Source organism: Scardinius erythrophthalmus (assembly GCF_964197995.2).
Source record: "Scardinius erythrophthalmus genome assembly, chromosome: 4".
NCBI lineage: Eukaryota > Metazoa > Chordata > Actinopteri > Cypriniformes > Leuciscidae > Scardinius > Scardinius erythrophthalmus.
Window position 1 is genome coordinate 19,451,397 of NC_138224.1, and position 24,709 is coordinate 19,476,105.

At 36.9% G+C, this 24,709-nt stretch overlaps 1 protein-coding gene across 2 annotated transcripts; it reads left to right on the plus strand.

Annotated features, from left to right (window-relative positions):
- The first annotated feature begins 872 nt into the window (after positions 1-872).
- On the plus strand, positions 873-24,085 carry vezt (vezatin, adherens junctions transmembrane protein). Of its 2 annotated transcripts, none has more exons than XM_081363824.1 (12): positions 873-1,042; positions 4,634-4,771; positions 8,967-9,056; positions 10,616-10,800; positions 10,881-11,162; positions 14,030-14,167; positions 14,275-14,422; positions 15,292-15,620; positions 15,884-16,077; positions 18,062-18,159; positions 19,144-19,348; positions 21,634-24,085. In XM_081363824.1, exons 1-12 carry the CDS (start codon positions 1,007-1,009, stop codon positions 22,149-22,151), a joined length of 2,361 nt encoding a protein of 786 aa, XP_081219950.1. In that variant the 5' UTR covers positions 873-1,006; the 3' UTR covers positions 22,152-24,085. The 2 variants fall into 2 exon arrangements, with proteins under 2 accessions (XP_081219950.1, XP_081219949.1); XM_081363823.1 differs by having other exon boundaries at positions 14,018-14,167; positions 21,634-22,560.
- Positions 24,086-24,709: the final 624 nt, after the last annotated feature.

Here is a 24,709-nt window from a genome sequence, read left to right on the forward strand (position 1 = left end):
AATACAAAATTGTTTACTGGGCTACTGTATTTTATAGTCAATATTACTCCTGATTGCACAACAGGTCAGTAGTTATTTTTTAAAAAAAAACTTTTTTTTATTGAAAATCTGTATATTTAATAACATGTTGTAATGCTAATGAATAACAATACACACAATTTACAAATAAAATACAAAACCTACATAAATAGTATTAATACAATTTAAATAAACAAAGAAAACGAAATAAATCAATACAACATGTTATTTCTAAAAAAAAAGAAAAGAAAAAAAAAAGATATATAAATTAAGGGCTTTCGGGAAATCTGTTTAAAACCACTACATTTTTTGTTTTCCTCATACTGGAAGTAACAATTAATATCGTAAAATCATGTTCTTAAAGGGATAGTTCACCCAAAAATGAAAATGTTGTAAACCTCAACCACCTTTAGTAAAGTCATTGCGTCACTACAGCTCCGGTTCCCATAGAAACACGCGACTCGGGCTTTGGACTGCACATGCGTATTGGCTGGTCTAGCCTGAAAAATAAACTTTTTTAAACGCTATTTGAGCATAAGAAACAACGTTATGGGGCAATTCATGTCAGATTTTGTTGCTGATTTGAAATATGTTATTTAACTGTGAGTTCAGCAAGCAGTTTTCTAGATTTCCGGATTCCCCCATTCAAATAGATTGGACATGGTCTTGGATGCCCGAAATAGCTGCCCGGAGGCGTTGCAAAAATGGCCCGCCGAGTGAACAGACTTTCCTTGAAATGTTCATTTTCGAGTGAACTATCCCTTTAACGATGAAATGAATCAAGACCAAAAGCCCAGTAGATGTCGTCATGTAGGCATACATTTTGCGAGCCGTCGTCAAATAGAAGAAGAAGAAGAATAGCTATGAATCATGGGAATTGTAGTTCAAGTCATGGCATGTCTCTGCGCATTCAGCAGAAGCTACACAGACGTCTCCTGTAATTTCCATCCCAGCATGCGCAACTGATGAACACATATGGCGGAGAGCTATGACTGAGGATTTTGATGAAGAAGTTGTGTTCGAGGTAAGTCTCTGATCCAGACATACAACAGCTGCTCTAATATCTGTCTTAGATGATGTGCAGTTAGCAGCCTGCACTTAGCACGTACAACACTCCTCCCCATGCACCTCAACAATGACTTGGAGATGCTTATTAAGCACTTTGGGTTTAATTAAGTGTAAACCGTGTTGTAAAGTAGGCCTGCCTCCTGTTTTCATATAATACAACACGTTAGGAGACGTAAATTTTGTATGAACAGGGTCAGAGACTGTAAAACATAGTGAGCTGACTACTTACATAGCATTTCTGGGCATCATAGGCGCGTCAAGCACTAGGTTGCAATGTTGTCTAGATACTTTACGATGGCCAATAATATTATCTAGATTGGCAGTTCAATAAGGATTTAGATATTGGTGTCCATTATTTTTTGTGACTAAAATTCCCTCAAAATGCTGTCTGTGCTTGTAGCTCATTTGGTTTTGTTACTATGGTGTTTGAAAATGCTGTCTAGATAGGTGTTTTGAGACACAGTTTAGGAAGGTACCTCACTAGGGTTTGAGACACAGCCAGAGTGTAAATGTAGACTGTTTCTTTTTCTTTTTCTTTTTTTTCTCTGTCTACGTGGTCTGTTTAGTTTTAGTCTCTTTAAACTGAATTAAGAGCATTGTGCATCAAAGCATGTGTGTCCCTGATCCGCCTTTAGGAGTCAAGATTGGGAATGTCAGATCAACGTCACCAGGGAAACCATGCTGTCATATATGCATTGATCTAGATTAGACCTCTTTTCATTTAATCTGTTTGTGGCAATGGTTAGAATACATTACAGTTGAGCAAACGGTCATACAGAATAATTGTGGAGTAAGACTGTAACTACTTGTTTTTCCTGGATCAGCTACTTACAATTCTGTTAAAAAAAAAAAAAAATACTTGAAAGACTTCAATAAAGAGCACATTTTTAGATGACCAATAATGAAGAGCAGGGTAGCCAGCCCGATATAATGCAAATATACATAATTGCAAATAAGATGTAGACAAAATTGATGAAACAAAATGATCACCTGTTGTACACTATATTTATACATTATCCATTGAAATTATATATATTTATTTATCATATATTCATAAAAATATGTGGTCTTGTTAAGAGATGATCAATGGTATTCACTTCACCTGTGACCAATGTTTTGGCTCATCTGCATATATATATATATATATATATATATATATATATATATATATATGCGCAACAATTCTTTTACGAATCGAACATCCACTTCTTGAAAGTTATGAATAGAAAGTAGATGGTCCTAATGCTGTTTGTGGCCAGAATAAAAAGTGGATGTAGTAGGATATTTCTGACATGTTAAAGTTAAAACATACAGAAATTAATTATTATTCCTCATTGGGGAACATGAAATTAGTTGGCTATACATCCAGCCGACTAAATTTACTGTACTCAAATCTTAAAATATTTATATTAATACATAACATTCAGTTTATACAACAATACAAAATTGTTTACTGGGGATTAATATTTGTAGTGATGTACTGGTGTATTTATGTTCATATATATAATATATATATATAAAAACATAAATACACCAGTACATCACTGCAGATATTAATCCCCATATGCATAATTGTTAATTTTTTTATTAAAATTCTGGAAATTCCCATTGAGGAATAGTGGAGCACAAAAGATGCTAATTTGAGAATTAAAAAAATAATAATAATTCGTGGGCACTTAAGCTGTTTTTGATCATTCTTCTAACTATACATATATATATTTTTTTTGTTCATAAAAGGGGGGGGGGGGGTGTATTGGAAACAAAATCTTATTGAGAATTTCAGTAGTTAGAGTACATTTTTGTCTTCATGCCGGTGAACCTAATTTCATCATCAAGAAATTTCTACATAAAACCAAACAAACATGTGAACGACTGGGAAAGGCTGTGGAAGTGAATTGGTCAGAATTTGTGGAAATCCTCCTGTTATGTGTATTTTGGGCAGTTGTTGGTATATGTTGTGCTGGTCAGATTTGGGTCATGCATTTAAAGCGTTGTATCTGTTGTATATCATCACGTACTATCCAGGCTTCAAAACAAAAACAGTCTGATTCAGTTTGCTCTCATTTGGTGACCTAAAATTGTGTCTTTCGCCTCAGGCCAGTTTAGCTGCTCTCTCACATCAATAAACACCCGCCAACCGATTCCTCTCACTGCAAATGAGCTTTAGAGCAAAAAGATCCAAAGTTCATGACGGGTGGCAGGCTACCTCACTGCAGGATTTGACTGAAATAAGAATATGAGAATTTTAAACCTCTTTAGCAACTCAAATCCAGTGGCAATGCTAAGCAGTGGAAATGAGCCAGTGATTCCGGATCTCTGGTTGGGAATTGCGACCTACGAGAGTGTCGGATCTACATCCTTCGTTGAGCGATGTTGCGTTTGAGAAGATCTAAGACTAGAGCGAGAGATGTGCGAGAGGTAAGCGAGGGAAAGGAGCAGGAAAGCATGTTGTTTCTGGTGTTTCTCTTCTGGGAGAGCACAACCCTTAATTTCCTGAGAGAGATATCGGAATCATGACTCCTCTTTTGTTCTCTCTCCTCCCTTCCTCTCTATGTTGTTTTCACTTATTTGTTCATCACATTGTGTTTCTTCCATGTGTTCTGCTGCTCAGGAACTGAATTGAATACCAATTATTCGTTAACTGAATACCAATCCTGAATTGGTCAAATATATATATATCTCAGTGTTCTGCAGTAAATCTATTAAGTCAGCATGAAATGGAAGTTCTTCCCTATTGTGACGTATATCCGAGTTAAACTGCTTCTCAAACAAGAAAAAATGTAGGGCAGGTCTTGATTTTGTTCATCGAGAGTTGATTGGATGGTTGTAGTTTGTTATTGCTGTGATGTCATGTGAGTGACAGGTTGTCCCGCCCTTACGCCAGTAAACATGTCATCAGAGAAGAGAGCAAGAGGAAGTTATTTTGATTAAACATTATGAGGGCACATGAAATTTTGATTCCATATTTGATAATATCTTTTGTCAAAATGTCAGGGTGGCATAACTGTCCTGTGGTCATAATGGAAAAAGGCGGAAATGCTTTTTAAATAATAACGGATTCAAATATTATCCCTTAAGTTTTGGGTTTAAATATAATTCATTTTTGGAAACCCTTTGTCAAATCAAAGTTTGTGTCCTATGAAAATAAATTCCATGCAGGAAAGAATTTGGTATGTGGTGTACTTGTCATGAGATTGCACTGATGAAAAAGTGCTGGAATTAAAATATTCTTTATTTTGGCGTAATTTATTATTATTATTTCATAACAATACATAGAAAATTAACATGTTTTAGACCATTTCAACCAACTTACCTCGAACACATGTTTGAAAATGCTTTAGGATTCAGATATTCAGGATGTATTTAAAATCTTATTTTTTTACTTGATGGTTGCACCAATTGACATTTTTCAAAACTTCTGTTGAAAAATGTGTAAATGTTCTTCAAAAACCAAAGTAAAGAGGAGTCTTTCTTCTCATCATCTTGGACATCCTCAGTTGTCATTGACCCATGTTTATTTAGAGTTGCGTCTTTTTCGCCCCTCCAGAACTCTCCGCTGTTCCAGTACTTGCAGGATCTAGGACACACAGATTTTGAGGCATGTTCTCCCGTTTCTCAGGAGGAGGAGTCCAGCGCTGGCGGAGAGGAGGCACCGTTTCCTCAGGATATCCTCCCGTCTCACAAAGTGAGTGTCAGCACTTACCTTTCCAATACGCAAACCGTACGGTAGCAGACTACAACCTCTAAGGACCCTAGTCTGTGTGGTGTTAAATTAAATAGGAAGAATTTACTTTTTTTTTTTTTCATAACTTGCTGTGTTGTTTGAACAAACAGAAGCGGATTAGATGCTAATCTGAATGTTGTTTCGTAACCAAAACAGCTTTTGAAACGCACATTGAAATTGAAACAGAATGATCCAATACTGAATATTCTGTATCCAATAAAAAAAGTGCAAACAATATAATTTAATCGCGATTTCTTTCAGCTTCTTTCACAAAGTTATTGTATAGCTTCTGAAGGCTTAGAATACTTTTAAAACTACTTTTAAAATGCTTTTATGATGCTTCTATTTTGTTGCTTCTATAACTTACAGCCAGTTCACATTCAGCTTACACATTCTGTAAAACTTTTCCTTTTGTGTTTTAGAACTGAACCATACAGGTTTCAAATTGAGTCAAGTGTGACAGAATTTTCATTTTTAGGTAAACTTTGAATCGGCTTGAAATTTTACAGGTAGTTTAAGAAAACTGTGCATAATATGTATTTAATAAAAAAATGCAGTTAATTTTTTTTTTTTTTTTTTTTTTTATTCATAACCCAAACTACTACAAATGTAATTACCATCTTTTGGCATAAGAAATGTGTAACAGACTTATAATGAGAAATTCTAGATCGTATTATTAAATTTAATAGAACAAGTTATATTGTTATTGTAGGCAATTTTAGTAGCGCTTGAAAAATAAATTATATGAATTCACTGTGTATCAAAATAAGATCTTTATTTAATATCATTGCCTTAAAGGTCCCGTTCTTCGTGATCCCATGTTTCAAACTTTAGTTAGTGTGTAATGTTGTTATTAGAGTATAAATAATATCTGTAAAATGATAAAGCTCAAAGTTCAATGCCAAGCGAGATATTTTATTTAACATAAGTCGACTACATCGAGCGGCCCGTTTGGACTACATCCCTCTACTTCCTTCTTTAATGACTTCATTAAAACCGTTTTTTGACTAACCTCCGCCCACAGGAATGCTCCCTCAACTCTACCGAAATTCGTTTATGTATTTGCGCACTTCTAATAACTTACTGTTTACTCAGCTCTTACGGTGATTTTCTGAAGTAAAACTGACGCTTCATCTTCTGTGTGATGTACAATAAACTTTATTAAACTCATCAGTATATGTTTGATCATCATTCAGACAGCAGACTTGTAGGCTATTAATAAATAATGGATACATACAAGCAGATGACAAATACGTTCTAATAACCTACTAAACTATACCTGTTTCATCTCTATACAGCACTCTGACTCTGTAGGCATTATTGTCCGACTCGAAATGAACACCGTTACTGAGAGTTTCTGATATTATCATCATTCCGTGAGATGAAATTGTCCTGAGAGACTGAGCGCGAGCTCATGAAGCTCCGCCCCCTGGGTCGTCCAGCAGCAGCTTATTTGCATTTAAAGGGCACACACTAAAACAGCGTGTTTTTCTGAGCCCCAAAAAATGACAATTTAAACATGCTGTAAAAAATGATCTGTTGGGTATTTTGAGCTGAAACTTCACATACACACTCTGGGGACATCAGAGACTTATTTTACATCTTGTGAAAAGGGGCATAATACGGGACCTTTAACTGTATGTAAGATTGTGGCCAAAACTGGTACTGCAGTCACTTTCAAATTACTGTAGAGCGGTGTATCCCCTCCCTCTTCCCCCTGACTCGAGGTTGCCAGATAGGCTACAGGATCCAGCAGGAACGTAGGCTGATACGTTTGTAGCTGCAGCTGTGGTATCTAGAGCAGAGCTGGCAACCCGGATGCCGAAACACTACTGAATTCGTGATTGGTAGATAGGTGGAGGGTGGGGCATCAAGCCAAAACACAACATGACAACATCAACATCAGTTGAGGGCTGCAACTTCACTTTTAAAATGACAATATCCTGGCCGGAATACTGTTGTCAGTGATATAAGTATTTGAAATGAACATGATTTCTTAATGTCTAGTGACATATCAGGGCCATTTTATGATTAATTGAAATACATTTCTTACATACAGCTCCTTTAAATTTGACTAGTTAGTTTTCACCTTTTATATGTTACTAATTCTTTTAATTGTCTGGAATAATGTAATTTTTAAAACAAAAGTCTAAAGGAAGAACGATAACTACTGTATATTAGCATCCACACTAGCAGATGATATCGTTCTGTTTATTCTAAGCGCGTGCTCTGTCACTTTAAGCGCTCAAGCTCGGATCAAGAGGATGGATTCTGATTGGCTGTCAATGTTTTTATCGTTCCTTGGCTGGAAGAAATTGCTGTGAATGAGATTCCAACGATATCGTTTCTCTGTGCTGTTATCATTATAGTTGTAGTGAGGACTCTGCTATTCCAAATCGATTTTTAGAACTATATCTTTACCATCGGTGTTAGTCTACTTTATAATTCATTTTATCTATATATCATTTATATTTTTACACATTTTAAAGATTCAAAATGTTCATGAATTTAATTCACAAACTGTTACAATTTCACCTGCATCTTTCATGTTCACTTTTAACCAGAATCCTAGATCTAAAATGTATCCGAAAATATTTTTTTATACCTCAAAATCATTTTTTGTTGTTAAATTCTTAAAAAGTGAAACACACACACTCCCTAGTCTCAGTTAGATAAAGCATGTGCTGAGTAAGTGTTTGAAAAAATGAAGTGTGTTTGGATCCCGTCACAACAGTCATCCGTGTGAAACGGTGAAGGCCGGTCTCATGGTCACCTCAGGAACTGGAAGTGATGAATGGCTGAAGAATTGTCCAGTCTTGTTTGGAAATGTGATGAAATTCCACTCAGTGTGTGTGAACGGGGCTCATTCCTTTGGCAGAATACAATTTTGTTTGTGTGCACATACACACTTTATTTTATAATTTGTTTGGAAAGTTTTCACAGAGAGCATCATATTGTCTTAAGTTTACACGGTTCAGGCTGTCCCTGTTTGTGTTCCCAGTCTGTGACGTCACCACACACACACACACACACACACACACACACACACACACACACACACACACACACACACACACACACACACAGTCTCGTTCTATTCTTCAGTTGTCTGACACACAGTCAAAGCATCTAGAATGTGAGTCCTACAGCAGTGGAATACTAAAGACACGAAGAAAGAAAAGAAGACAAAACAGTGAAAACCTCTCAGTGTGAGCGTGAATGACCAATATACTTTCCCAAAACTACACACTTGTTCTGAGATTTTAAGATTTCAAGTCTGTGTTTGTTTCAAATTTACGACGGGATGTTTAGTATGTAGGCTAAAATAATAAACCCCCCAGACGTGTGGTTTGTGTGATCATGATTCATGACCCAGACAGGAATCAATAGTCGGTCTGTGTTACTCAAGAGGACATGATAAACACTCCAGCATCTGACTTTTAATAAAGCTAAATATGAGTCTCCAATGCTCACTAAGGCTGCATTTATTTGATTAAAAATACAGTATAACAGTAATTGTGAAATAATATTACTATGTAAAGTAGCTGTTTTATATTTGATTTATATTTTAAAATGTAATTTATTCCTGTGACGCAAAGCTGAATTTTCAGCATCACTACTCTAGTCTTCAGTGTCACATGATCATGAATCATTATAATATGCTAATTTGCTGCTCAATAAACATTTCTTATTATTATCAATGTTAAAAACAGTTGTGCTGCTTAATGTTTTAGTGAAAACTTAGATTAAACTTTTTTTAGTGAAAACTTTTTTCAGGATTTGTTGATGAATAGTTTAAAAAATTCAGAAGAACAGCATTTATTTGAAATAAGGATGTTTTGTAACATTATAAATGTCTTAACTGTCACTTTTGATCAGCTTAATGCATTCTTGATGAAGAAAAGTATTAACATATTTCAAATGACACAACAGTGTGTCAATATGGACTTGCATACGTGCACACACAAAAGCTTTCTCTCCTATCCATCCAAAGAATTTAAAAATGGTCACTTCTATGACATCACAACCATTAGCTCATTAACATATGACCGCCCGTATTTACATATCAACACTTATTCAGTATTTAGCAACTTGACCTGCTTTTGTCTTCTTAAATCTAGTGTGCCGTATGCATTTATCTGTGTGTATTTTGCAGAAGGGTGGTGTTTGGAGGCTGGTTGATGCCCTGCGCAGTCTGAGTCCTCTGCATCGAGACAGCGCCACCTGTTGGCAGGAGCAGCAGCTGGTGAGAATGAAGCTCCTTCTCTTTCTGCTTGTCTTTCCTTCAGTAGTGTCGCAGAGGAACAGGGCTAAGCCAGTATCTCATGCCTTTTACAGCGTTTTGACAGTGTGCAACTTTACCAACTTAACCTGGATTTGAATCATGTGTAAAATATGCATAATCACATTAAAGGAACACTACCGTTTTTTGAAATAGGGCTTATTCACCGTCTCACCCACATTTAGATAGGTGGGTAAATGCATTTTTGTCTCAGTGCATGCATTGTTTTAGTTTGGCAGCGCCGCCGATAGCTTAGCTTAGCATAATGAATGGAATCCTTTGTTGCCAGCTAGCATGTCATGAGTAAAAGTGATACAAAAAACAAATTACTTCTTGTGGCCTGCGTATTCACAACGAGTACACATAGCAAGGCAGATTAACACTAGGCGATTTCATAGGCAGATATTGACTTGGGACTATATTGGGGGGAAGCACAGGCGAAGCACTGCTACTTGGGCGCAGAGATATCACACAACACCTGAAATCCCCCAACTTCCGTCAACATACCAGCGTGAATAGTAGCCGGCTATTTTTCCTACAGTAGACATAGTGAAAGGCGATGAACATGGCGGATTTGTTGGTGGATGGCGGTGACTTCTCAGACAGTCAAGAGCCAGAACCATACCTCTGTGAACCAGAGTTTTCAGAAGAGGAGCTGCGTGCTTTGGAAATAGAACGACAAGAGGAGGAGGTTGCGATCGCTCAACAGCCTGAGGACGTGAGGATGAGAGTCGTTTGCCCACCTATCTAAATGTAGGAAAGACGGTGAATAAGCCCTATTTCAAAAAACGGTGGAGTGTTCCTTTAATATTTGTGGGAGAATAGTTGCAAAAAAAAAAAATCATGTCTACCTTGATCACAACATGTGCTTTACATAAAAAAATATGAAAATTAACGATTTAAAATGAATGGTTTATATTTCAAAATATTTTTTTTATTGATGAAAAATGTAAATAATAAAATAAAAGCAATTGGCAGATTTTTAAGATTAAATTTAAAAGTAATATTTAGTAATCTATTTTTAACTACATTTTTAAACATGTATAAATATATTTTTTATCTAAATAATTCTAAATATATTGGCAAATAAATAAAAATAGTTTTTATTTGTTTTAATATTTAAAATATATTTCTAAATAAAACAATTATAAGTAAAACCATTTTTTGTTTATAAATAAATAAAGATACATTTAAAATAAATTTCTGAATTAAAGCTGATTTCTGTATAACTATAAAGTGTATTTAATATATATATATATATATATATATAATTTATTTTTATTTTTTTTCCTTTTTTCTTCAAATTAAGTTTTAAATGATTCCAACTCTATGGGATCTAGGCTAACTGATATTAATCACATTATTTTAAAATTCAGAGATTCAGAGACCGAGATCTTGTCTTGTTGTGCGTACCGTACAGAATCCCAGTATTGCTGCAAGGCAGTGTTGCTATGATGATCCGATAATTAGATTGATTTTCAGCCGCAGAGTGATTGTGTTCAACTGTGTTTGTTCTCCCGCAGGACGCTGCCTTCCGCCAGTATTCTCTGCGCTGTCTGTTGTCTCAGGATGTGCTGTTGCAGGAGGACGTCGAGCTGATCGAGCTTCTGGATCCGAGTGTGCTCTCTCTGGGCTCCACTGATACTGTCTGCCCCAGTGCCAGCACTGCTGTCCCAGCGCCATGCTACCTCTCGCCTCCCTCTCTATGGTACACAGCCACATCAATGCCATCAAAAACCTCGTACCGTTATCAAGCTGATATGTCACTGATGTGTTTCTTTGTCACAGGGACGTGTCCGTTTTGGTCGGGCTGCTAGCCGTCCTGCTGGGTCTACGCTTTTCGTACCCTGACCGCGAGCTGGCTCTGTGGTTGTGTGCAGTCCTGATGTGTGTTATGTGTGCCTGTCGCGGTATGTCTCTATGGCACAAGGCGGTTCTTCAGCGCCGCGTCCAGTCTCTGGCCGTCCAGCTAGAGGGTTTGGTGAACAACAGCCGAGCGCTGACCAGTCTCTCTCGCAAATCTCTGCGTCTCATGCAGGAGACAGAGGTCATCTCACGAGGATTCACACTGTAAGTTTCACAACACACACACACAGACCCTTCCACTTTATGTCTGTTCATGTCTGCAGTGTCTTTAGATTTTGTTTTGTGTGTGTAAATGTGAAATTGATTCTTTGTGTTGTGCAGTAGTTTTGCATGTAATGCAGTTTTATAGTTGTTTAAAGCTGAAGTGTGCAATTTTCTGTGAATCTTTTTCCTGAAATAGCTTTCCCAAACACTCCGGTCTATGATCAGTCAAACAAACAGAGCAAAACACATATTTAGGAATGGCATATTTATAGTTGACTCTACAGTATGGACATTAACCTGAGATTGGAAAAAGTATTTTAGAATCCAGAATATTCCACACTTTATTTTATTTTATTTAAATTTTATGATGGCTTAGTTTCTGCATTTAAAAAAGTGTTATTACTTGCTTGGGAGAAGCAGTTCCAATTTTGCAGGACTCATTATCTATATAGTTTTGAATGTTCGTCATTTTTAGTTCAAATATGAGCTTGAGTCTCATCTAATTTTAGATCTGACAAAATTAGACATTTTAAACTCTCTTTAAAAAAAACTGATAATATTAAAAATGCAGTATAAATTTAAGTGGGTAAAACCAGGGCCTAAAACTAACTTTTTGCTAATCCTGCCAATGGCCGGTGACTTAAAAAAATGTACCTGCCATTAAACTGTTTTTGCAAAAACAGGCTGTTATGACGCCAACATTTTAGATACCAGTGAAAATTCACAATTCTCTTTTACAATTTCGATACGACAGCTAAAACTGCTTGTCTTACTAATATAAATTGAAAACCTTATTAAAGACAAGTAAACATGAAATAAACAGTGCTTTTCATGTAGGTTTTGTAGGTTTTCAGGTACAGAAATTTACTGCATAGTCTTCACTGTATAAATTAAACTTAGATTAATCCTTATTAAAGGTAAACAAGTTATTCAGTCAAGAGCAGAGGGTAATTTGTTTCCTTTTCGTTGTCCTTTGTTGATTAATTAACATTAAAAAAGCAGACAGCAGTAGGATTATTAGGATGCTGTCACTTTAAAGGGTTAGTTCACCCAAAAATGAAAATTATGTCATTAATGACTCACCCTCATGTTGTTCCAAGCCCGTAAGACCTCCGTTCATCTTCAGAACACAGTTTAAGATATTTTAGATTTAGTCCGAGAGCTTTCTGTTCCTCCATTGAAAGTCAATGGACAGCATACTGTTCGTTTACGTGCAGAAAGGCAATACAGACATCATCAAAGTAGTCCATGTGACATCAGTGGCTCAATCTTAAGTTTATCAAGCAACAGACGCGCTACGCAAAAACACTACGTGAACTCACTTGAGGCCCAGAGAGAAGGAAATGAATAGTGGAATAAAGTCGTTATTTTTGTTTACTTTTTGCGCAGAAAAAGTATTCTCGTCGCTTGATAAACTTAAGATTGAGCCACTGATGTCACATAGACTACTTTGATGATGTCTGTACTGCCTTTCTGGACATGGACAGTATGCCGTCCATTGACTTTCAATGGAGGAACAGAAAGCTCTCGGACTAAATCTAAAATATCTTAAACTGTGTTCCGAAGATGAACGGAGGTCTTACGGGCTTGGAACGAAATGCGGGTGAGTCATTAATGACATAATTTTCATTTTTGGGTGAACTAACCCTTTAAGACCTAATGCACGCATGGATCCAGTATAATGATACATACTGTACACATACTGTACTTAAAGTCGCCAACAGTTATTTTTACTCGCATTAGGCGCTTGGCAAGTGTTAATTTTCGGCCCTGAGTAAAACTGGTTTGATTCATGGTTTGTGCCTTCATAATTTATATTTTCTACACACTATATCCTGCATGTGAGTTACTGGCATGTGCTCATTTCCTCTATATAAATGAACATCTGTTATGTCTGTTTGTGTGTTTAAATATAGCTAGATTTAATAATGTATGTGTGTATTTAGTTTGCTTTCATGTTGAATGTAATTTGTCTTTCAGTAGATAATAACTAGATAGTAATATACACAACTGTTCAAAAGTTTGGGGTCAGTAAGATAAACACAAATGAACCGTTGTACTCATTAAATCAGGGATTCTCAACTCTGGCCCTCGAGATCCACTTTCATGCAGAGTGAATCTCCAACCCTGATCAAACACACCTGAACAAGCTAGCCAAGGTCTTCAGGATAACTAGAAACAAACCCACTTGAAGGCAAGCCTGCAACCTTAGCCGAAAAAAGCACAACGTCTGCTAACGCTGCAGTTCGCAGGGAAAGAAACAAGAGGACGTTTTTTTTAATGAATGTCTATGGAGGAAAGGCTTCAGTACGCTGAATAAACCACTTTTGTGAGGAAATGGCTGATCATTTAATGAATCGACAGCCCAAAGCAGTAATGTGATTGGTTATCAAAACACATGTGGTTAGCCATAACACTTTCCAATGGTAGAGTCACGAACCCTCATATCTCACAATAATATGATAATCTCGGCTTGAAAGCTAGTTTGATCAGGGTTGGAGCTTTGCCATCCATTTAAAATATTAAAGTAGAACACTTATTTTAGATTAATATGTAATAATGTAATATTTCACAATTTTATATTTACTAATTACTATATATTAATTAGTCTCTAACTATATTTCTGATTAAATAGACGCAGCCTTGGTGAGCATAAGATACTTCTTTCAAAAATGTAAAAATCTTACAGACCTCAAACTTTTGAAAGGTGGTGTAGGTGTATTAGTTTGTCGATATTTGTGTTATTTTTGTTACATAGTGTCAGTCTAGTAGTATTATATGTGTTGTATGTGATGTTTGTCTGCCCTGATGGTTCTCGGACGTCTGCACAGTTGGATCACATTTCACTTGTCAAGTTTACTCGACAGGGTGAGTGGCGCCTGTCCCTTTAACAGGGCGGGACAACTTCGGAGTCAGCAGCTGATTGGTCTACGGAAAGCAGCCTATCAGAGTCTTCGCTGCGCGTTCCGAGCCTCCCGCATCGCCACGTGCATCATGCTCAAATCATATCCTGATCCAACAGCAGCGCAGCGACCCGTTGCTTTTATATTACGATTTCTTAATATTTAATTCTCTTGGATTCTTAGTGGTGAAGTCCTTGACTATGTTTTACATTTCCACTGAACTCAGAGATTGACAATGTCACCAACTACGTGTCCACCGTGCCGATCAGAGAGCTTGGTCTCGGTCTGGGGGTGGAGCATCTTTCAGATGAGCAAGCACAAGAACTGACCAATGATTACAGCCTGCCTGCACTCAAGGTACTGAAACTTTTGTATTGATACATTGGTCCGGGCAATATAGTTGAACTTATAGCTCGATCATTTTCTGTGTTTTGACCACATATATCTTGTAAAGATGGTGATCTTGATATTAATCTGTAAACTCATCTTGATTTTTATCTGTAAATACATCTGGATATGTATGTATTTTCTGTGAAATTTGTCAAACGTTTTTTTTTTTTCTTTTTTAAATTTATTTACTTATAAGCAGTACAACATATTTAATTGCATATATATTTTCATTAAAGATTTAAAAGCACAGTGATGATTCAAATTCAAATATTTTTTCTGTGTTTTTTTATACATATTTGGACAAAGCAGCAGTTGTTTCCAAGTATATATTTATTAAATTACAGTAAACATGCATTTAAAATAATAGAGGCAGGTTTTTCAGTCAATAAAGACACACACACACACACACACACAATAATAATGTGTATATATGTATTTATGTAGCAATATTTTAATTAATAAATTCCCATATTTAACTACATATATTTTTCATGAAACATTTAAAATCACATTAAATGGTGTGCTGGGACTTTCATGAATATTTTTTATTCATGACGTTGTTGAATTATTATTCAGATTAAATTATTGAAATGGACAGTTTAAAAGAACTGACTCTGCTGTGATTTCTGTGAGTCGGGACACATAGAAGAGGGAAAAATCTATTCCACAGCATGTTTAGGAAAGCTAACGGTCAAATAAAAGGCCCATTAAAAACGTTACAATATTCGTAATGCTTCTTTTCATAGCGACCTATATTCAATATATTGCCCAGCCCTATTGTTGTTGTAAATAACACATCACATGAGTCTCCTCAGTAAACATTGGTTGGTTTGCAGACGTTGTTCCAGCTGTGGGTCGGGCAGAGCTCAGAGTTTTTCCGGCGATTGGCTCTTCTGCTGTCTCCGGGGAGGGAGGAGCTAGACTCCAGGCCCCGCCCCCTCACGTACAGCAGCGTCCCTTTGATTACCGACTCTCTCCATCGCACCCTAACCAGTTGCCTTGGTGATCTTCAGCGCAGCTTCGATTTCCACCGCTACTTCGAGACGCACCACCAGTCGCTGCCCGCGGGAAGAAACGGACGGGCTCAACAGAAGTGTAGAGAGCTCAATTCCCTGCACACGTCTGTCCGCAGTTTACAACTTCACCTGAAAACACTCCTAAACGAGTATGTACTACTTGGTTATTATTGTTGTTGTTTTTTATTATTATTTTAAAATGACAAAATTGTTGAAATTAATCATTTTCTAAAAAAAAAATACTTTTTTAATATTATAAAATTCACCAAAATATAAGATCGTCTGACACAGTGGCAATTGATTTACTCATTTCATATCATACTGAATACACTGAAAACTTTACCTAGGGTGCACAAACCATCATAGTATCCTAGTAAACACTATTTTATCTCGACGGTTTAATTTCTCCTAGGGTCATAATTCTGGAGGACGATTTGGAAAAGTTAATGGTTGCGAAAGAGACGGAGGAGATGACGTGCGCGGGATATCAGGAGCTGAGGGAGCGTCTGCATCTGCTGCAGCCACACATGCAGGCCAGCACCTGCTGCTGGGACGACACACTCTCGCAGGTCGACCGCATGCTACGACGGGTCTCCAGCCCCCCAGGTCAGAGGTCACCCTCTCAACCAATCACAGCGCTCTGCTACTGCGCAATTTGAATTAACCACTTTTTTGTTAGTTTTATTTCATACGAATTAATTTTTCTGAACATTTTTTGTGAATATTTCATTTCATTTTTTAGTATAGTCCAAAAAAAAAAAAGATCGGTTAATTTTGAGACATTTTACATTACCAAAAATTCATGATTTTGGGACAGTCGTGCAAAAGGTCCCTCTTTCGGGAGTAGTTCTCCCAAAAAATTCTGTACTCACTGTCATATAATTTGTTTTTTATTTAATTTTTTATTTTTTATTATTCAATGACCAGGGGCTGCCACAATTTAAATATGACTTTTTTTTATTATTTTATTTTATTTTGACTTATATGTTTACATAAAACCTGTTAAAGTCTAAGAAAATGTCAGTGGTAAGAGATAATAACAGATTCTTCAAATACGGGTTAAATTTGACCCGTGTTAAAGCTACAAATTGAACACTTTGACTTTAAGTTATTAATTTATTTACTTTAGCCTAATAGTTTTATAAAAAGCTGAAAGTGATTTAAATATTCTTGACAATATCATTAATACATAATTTGGTATAAAAAATTTTTACCGCAAGATAATAGTGTATTAGGACTGGGCGCTAGAACTATAACAGTAATTATTGCAATATAATTTTCCTTGATAAAATGATAACAAAAGTTTGATAAGTGTTCGATATGATGTTTATGCACCACTATGCCAATCCACCCTTGAACTTCACCATGATATTATGGCAGGAAATGTGGTATCTTCATATTGAATTATTCTTATTATGACAAGTAGTTTAAAGCCACAATTAACTGTCATAGATTTGACATTTATCGTGATAATACTTATGTACGACTTAGATGAAACATTTTCATTGTGATAAATTTTTTGGCCATATCACCCAGCCCTAAAATGAGTATTATAAAAGGGATATTGTACAGTCACCTGGTCATTATCAGTCATGTAGTTATTATTAAAAAAACACAATTGACCAGTAAAACAAAGAATTGGCTAATCACAATCAATTATTCCAGAGGGCCTGTAGCATGACCATATATGTGTGTATGAGCTCTCGAAATGACGTCCTCACCATATAATAGATGCGTCAGGCTTTGTGTGGTAACAGCGTGTGTCTTAGGAGTATTTTTAGAGTTCCTTATTCGACTGATTTCCCTCCCTTAATTTATTTTTAGGGATCTTTAGGGAAGTAGTAGGGTAAAAAAAGACAGAGAGAGAGAAAGAGAGGGATGTGGTGGGTGATGTCCTTTACAGAATTAGGCCACAATGCACAAGTAGATGACGTCATTGTTCCCCAGCTTCATATGATGACCCTCCTCGGGGCTGGTGCTTTTACTGTAGGGAGGTCAAAGTTCAGCTGTGCAGTTCTTTCATGCATTTTTGCATGTCTACACGCGTGTGCCAAACAACAGGAGTTATTTTTAACAGAATAACTTCATTACTCTGCGCAAGATCCAGTAATGCATTTCTGAAGGCAACACAGTTTGCAGCAGATCAAAAATAGGATAATTAAATATGACATACAGACGTCGGACATTTAATTGTCATAGATTATGGCAAAGATTTAATCCTTTGAGAAGTTTTCAGGGACCTTTTTATTTGTTTACTGTTTTCCACTTCATATTTTTAAAAGAAATATATATATATATATATAAATATATTTTTTTTATATTTCATTATGCACATTGTAAAGTTGTTATGTCTAAATCCCCACACTATTTTAGTTTTTTTTAATTTTGTGTCTTTTAAGTTATAATATGTGCTATTTGTCGTAATTGGGCTGAACTTCACAATAACAACATTACCACATAAAGCGACATTTGATTCCCATAGATTTTAGTGCGTCATGAATCCAGAAACTGAATTTGTCCCATGTCTTTTTTGTGTGTGTTGAAAGGAGACACATTAGCAGGATACTGTGTATTTGTGTGTGTTCCTCAGAGAGTTCAGATCAGCCAGAGGAAACAGATGCCCCAGATCTCCCTCCTGCCGCCCCCATTACACACATACAGGACAGAGACCCTGTCCCTGAGGAACAGGTACTCTGTGTGTGTGTGTGTGTGTGTGTGTGTGTGTGTGTGTGTCTGTCTGTCTGTCTGTGTGTGTTTGTCTGTTTGTGCGTATGTGTGTGCTTGTCTGTGTCTGTCTGTCTGTGTGTGTATTTTTTGTATGTCTGTCCTGTTTTGTGTGTGTCTGTCTCTCTGTGTCTGTCTGTTTCTGAGTGTGTGTGTGTGTGTGTGTGTGTTTTGTGTCTGTCCTGTCTCTGTGTGTTTGTCTGATTGTCTTACGCTCATTTTATCTATAGAATAAAAATTAAATTCATACATACAATGACTTGAATACACTTCTATGATTTGTTCTCTAAAATTTGTTTAAAATTATTTTTTTGATACCGCTGTAATGCTTTTAATTGAACGCTCATAATGAAGAAAAAAAAACTCAAATAATGAAATAAATTCTTCAAAAAGAAAAAGTATTTTGGTATCTTTGTTATTATTTTTAATAATATTATTATATTTTTTTCTGAATCACAACATCTCTGAATCAATTCATTGATTTGATTTGATTGATTTATTAATGAATTCATGTACTTAAAAACACTTTTTCCTTGAAATATATTATTTATTTATTTAAAATAATAATTAAGAAGTTATTACCAACCAACATGAATACAAAGACTACATTTGTAGTCAGAATTTGGCACATACATTTTAAACTAGATTTTTTTCCCTTTTCTTTGTTGTGTACAGATCTTATTTCTCATAGACCCATAAAAGCCATAAACTTCAGGCATGACAAACAAGCACCACTCATATTTTTGTCTAAATCTAGTTCATTTGCTTATTGTTTGTAAGTATAGTGCTTGGTTGTCCTCAACAGAATTTCACAGATGTAATTTGTGGACCGAAGCAAAACAAACTGCTAAGATTTCAGTGTTGTTATTAGCGGATATGCAACGATATTCATAAACAATGAATTTTGAGGTTATAGCTGGGATTCATAAAGTTGCTTTTCTTGGCCAGGAACTGGAAGCATATGTCTCGGACTCGGACTCTGAGACGGAGTGGAGAGGGGCCGTCGACATGCTGTCGCCATGGGAGCAGGAACGCCAACGTCATGAACGGGAGGAGTCGAGGCGCGTTTTACTCGAGCTGAAATCCGTCCTGGGAATCCGAACGTCAGATGGAGAGAGAGACAAACGCAAGCTTCTGCTGTTCAGTGATCAGGGTACTACATGCACACACACACACTCTTGGTTCTGTCATACTACACACACGCTTGGTTCTGTCATACTACAACAGAATTTAATGTTTAACTATATTATAGTATTCCTCTCTGTCATAAAAAACGTTATGAAGGCAGATTGATTTTAAGTGAATTTAACTGTTTTAGCGAGTTCATGTAATGTTTCATTTTAGTGAACGGGTTCAAAACCCTTCACTCAAAACTGTGTTATATGACGTTAAATTTCCTTTCACACTTAAGGAAAATTGGTCACTTGCAAAATGTCGACTATTATATAATTAAAAATTTGAGATGCAAATATTTTGCTTGAAAAATAAATGATTTCTTTTACACAGTTACTTTTGAATGGCTATCAAATAAAACCGATACTTTTAGCAACCAGGATCTTATGCTTTCAAAGCTAGCTTGCTATTGCTAGAATGGTCCTCACTGCAGAACATGAAATCCAGGGGGAGGAGTTGGATCTGGACCTTACATATATCTAAACCTACCCATCTCCACCCACTGATCCCTAAACCCACCCCTAAACCTACCCATCTCCACCCCCTGATCCCTAAACCCACCCCTAAACCTAACCCTAACCCTAAACCCCCTGATTCCTAAACCCACCCCTAAACCTACCCATCTCCACCCCCTGATTCCTAACCCTAACCCCTAAACCTACCCATCTCCACCCCCTGATTCCTAAACCCACTCCTAAACCTACCCATCTCCACCCCCTGATTCCTAAACCCACCCCTAAACCTACCCATCTCCACCCCCTGATCCCTAAACCCACCCCTAAACCTACCCATCTCCACCCACTGATTCCTAAACCCACCCCTAAACCTACCCATCTCCACCCACTGATTCCTAAACCCACCCCTAACCGTAACCCATCTCCACCCCCTGATCCCTAAACCCACCCCTAAACCTACCCATCTCCACCCCCTGATTCCTAAACCCACCCCTAAACCTACCCATCTCCACCCCCTGATTTCTAACCCTAACCCCTAAACCTACCCATCTCCACCCCCTGATTCCTAAACCCACTCCTAAACCTGCCCATCTCCACCCCCTGATTCCTAAACTAACCCCTAAACCTACCCATCTCCACCCCCTGATCCCTAAACCCACCCCTAAACCTACCCATCTCCACCCCCTGATCCCTAAACCCACCCCTAAACCTACCCATCTCCACCCCCTGATCCCTAAACCCACCCCTAAACCTACCCATCTCCACCCCCTGATCCCTAAACCCACCCCTAAACCTACCCATCTCCTCCCCCTGATCCCTAAACCCACCCCTAAACCTACCCATCTCCACCCCCTGATTCCTAAACCCACTCCTAAACCTACCAATCTCCACCCCTTATATCTGGATCCAACTCCGCCCCCTGGATCCCGTGTACTGCAGTGAGGTGCTACTGGAAAATTGCCTACCCTACCTTTACATACTTCATATATTTATTTTAATCTGTTATTTTAGTATTATTTTATATTTTGACTAATGCTATTTTGGATGTTTCCTAAATTCCTACAATAGGTTTACATGCGTCAAAAAATATTCATTTTCTCAATATACATTGCAGCATCACTTCTTTTCTCACAGAATCTGAGTACGATAAAGGATTCAGACTCTCTGAACCCCTCCTTTCGGAGAGCCTACTCTGCTCCTATTGGTCAGATGGCCCAGTCTGTTGTGATTGGTCTACCGCTTACAGCACATGTCAGAAATGAAATGCTATTACCATAACTGAATTTCAGCTCTTCCTCAGCGCTTGATACACAGTGATATGAACAGCAATGATGGGGGCGGTTTTACCATATGAATTCGAACATGAGTCCGATAACGAAACACTGGAAAGAAATAGCTTCTTCTCGACACGTTGTCAACACAAAAACCAAACTCTTCCAGGCCTCAGCTACAGATACAGTGTTTGAGGGCGGGTCAGAGTAGACTTTGTGTGCTGGCAGCCAATGAAAACCATGGGCTGGCATTATGCAAATTTGAAAAACCTACGCAGGTTCGTGCAGTAAGTTTTCAGATCAAAATCGGTTCATTCTTTTAGGAGACAATTCCATTTTGATTCGTGCACTTTGATCATTGAAACTTTGCTGACCTTTTACATTCACAAACAGCGCACACTACATGAAAGGTAAGATTGCCAAGATATTTAGTGCAGTTAGCTTAGCTTCTCTTAACTACAGTCAATTACTTGTACCTTTTTTGTTTGTCTTTCCCAACACTAAATCCCTTTTCAATGTATTTTTTTTTGTCCGTCTAGCTGCTCTGGCTCCGTTTGCTAAGGACACATCAGAAACAGACACAAACTCTTTAGAGCCGCATATTTCAGTGGAGTCCATGACTACCACAGTTAACCACGTCTCCCAACAAGCAGAGGAGAATGAAAGCGAGCCGCAGACTGAAATTCTGAGTGGGGCGGAAGAAGGAGAGAAAGATTCTGTGATTGAGTTTTGCTGTGGTGATTCTGATGTAACTGGGGCAGCTAAAGACGCCACTGAGGAAACCGCAGAGGAAACGCATCTCTTCCAATCAGACGGACTCGTAGACGACGAGCACGATGGGACACACCCACTCACACCCCGAGTGCCCACCCTGTCTGTGATCGACAGATTGACTGAACTGCATGGCTCGCAAGCGCTCAGTTTCAGCTCGGCCCTGGCCGCCCAGGTAGCAGCTCGCTCGCATACGTTCACACACATGCAGGAATGCACCTACGGGGACTCGGAGGAGGAAGGGGAAGTGACGTCACAGCAGACGAGAGAAACCGAGGGGGACTGAACAAGGAGGATATTTATTCAAATCTTTTTGTTCGTATTTATTGAGCTTGATTTCAGGTCACAGACATCATTGGATGTAACTGGTGTGTGTGCGTCTCTGTTTTAAAGTATGTATATTTGTGTGCGTGTGTGTTGAGGAATTTATGTTTTCATGTGACATCCCATGTCCACTCTCCTCATGACAGTCCTCAGGTACAGACTGGCACACGCTAGTACTCAAAATAACAGAATAAAAACTTAAACACACTCTAACATGAACTCATAAATGTGCAAAACTACATGTCCTTGGCCGTCCCAGTTTTATTCACTGTAACAGAGGTCCCACACGAAATAACCACAAGTTCTTAAAATGCCTAAAAAGTCAGGTCATAACTGCCCATCAAGAACATGTCTGGGTCATATTTGACCCCAAAATTAAAAGGAAATAAAAAAATTACATTAAGAAAATTCAGCCCATTTTAGATTTTGTGCATTGACATTTTTAATGATAGTTTTACGACATTTCCCCCAACAAATCTCATTTTCATTACCGCAATGCAAAATGAATAGTTGTCCTTAGTGTAATGCAGAAAAATAACTTCTCGTTACCACAATTCAGAGAAAAATTCCAATATATTCTAAATATATATATTATATATTTTTTAAATCAGCAATGATTGTACAATGCAATGTATAAATATTTTCTAAATATTTTTTGCAGTATAGTAATTATAAAAAATATAAACTTTTAATATTTCTTTAAATATAAAGAAAGAGAAGGAAAGAAATACGATTTTTTTCTGTATTGCGATATTGAGATGTTATTTTTCTTTTTATTTACACTATTGACAATTTTTATTTAATTTTTTAAATTTTTATTCCAGTAATGAGAAAACATTTTTTTCCTCCATATTACGGAATAATTTTTTTCCACCATTACACTAATAACAGTTTTACTTATTTTGAATTGCGGTAATGACAATGAGATTTTTGTCACATTAGGGTATTGAAGATTTTATTTATTTTGAATTGCGGGTAATAAGAATGCAATTTTTTTCACATAATTTGGGTAAATATCAAGCAAATAATGCACAAAATCTTAATGGTACCAAAAATAAAAAACCTTTTCTCTATGCATATTTAGATTTTTGGGGTGAAATATGACCTGTGCATGAGATTCACACCATTACTTACAAAAAGAAAAAAGCAAAGCTAATACTGACGTCCGACTGGATTGCAGCTGGTATGTTGTCAAACTTTGACAGTTTCTGCTCACACAGCTGGTGTTTCCCCACTGTGACCATCACAAGGTTAATGCTTCAAAGTCATTTTAAAAGTTTTAAATTAATATACTTGTTACCAATTTCAAGCTGTTGAACTGCCTGAAATTGATAGTGATTGGATTTCCTTTATGTTTACAGAAGTTTTTCAGTCCAGCATCTTGTTGAACACTTCACATAAAACCACTTATTGTCAGATCCTTATTAAAGTAACAAATGCTGATTTATAGATTTTCTCAAATAATCATCAAGACTGCTTCGTCCTTTAACACAAAACCTGGTTTTAAGTTAAACTCTTAACACTGTGGAAAAGTAACAAGCTACAGTTTAACTTGCCTTAAACACTTTTCCCTTGTAAGGACTGTTGCACTTTACAACTACAGTTAAATGTTTTAATGAGACTTAGAATGTCAATGGCTAAGACCAGAGAGCAAAACCTTAGATATAACAACGTTTTGTGTGTGAATTGTATGTTTTTATGTCTACCATCCTTAATTAATTTCCCCCCATGCATATATGCATGACATCAAGACCCTCAAACAATCGTCTTGGCCATGGCTGAGACTGTCTATGTGTTTGTCCTCAACACCAATTTTGCCTTTTCTAAAGGTTCAAGTTTTTCCTCACTCCAAAAGTGGCAATCTTGCATTTCATTTGTGAAATAAAGTACATGTACATATATATGTGTTTGTCTTTGGTGACTTAATGCAGTTTCACACTAAGAATAGGCTTCTGTGCACATGTAAAGGGATAGTTCACCCAACAATGTTGTTCCAAACCTGTATGAATTTCTTTCAAAAGAAGATATTTTAAAGAATGCTTGTAGCCAGACTGTTGGCAGCACCCATTGACTTCCATAGTATGTTTTACAACTGTATGGTTACAAACATTCTTTAAAATATCTTCTTTTGAATTCATACAGGTTTGGAACAACATTTTTGGGTGAACTATCGCTTTAAAGTATTGCTGTACAACTAAGAAACATGCATCAGACTAGAGGAAAGTGTCTGCCATCTACTGGACAATATAAAAGATTATGAGATTTGGAGAAAATGTGCATAATTGATGTGGCAATAATGTTACAAAACATTTAGAATGGTCATAAGATTTCTTAAATATTATTAATATTATTGTTTCAGTGTGAATTATGACATCACCTTTGTGAGATTTACACAGTAAAGAACATGGTGTACTAAATTGCACATTAATACATTCTATCATCTCGAATTAAAATGAGTTAAGGTACGAATCTGTACTCATGATTGCTCAAAAACTCTTACGTACACATTATAGCTACTTT

Bases quoted from the DNA above. Each gene is read 5' to 3' on its own strand.
- vezt (XM_081363823.1), top strand. From the start codon at position 1,007: ATGACTGAGGATTTTGATGAAGAAGTTGTGTTCGAG. The intron at 4,772-8,966 runs GTGAGTGTCAGC...TGTATTTTGCAG, and splicing joins ATATCCTCCCGTCTCACAAA to AAGGGTGGTGTTTGGAGGCT. The intron at 15,621-15,883 runs GTATGTACTACT...AATTTCTCCTAG, and splicing joins CTGAAAACACTCCTAAACGA to GGTCATAATTCTGGAGGACG.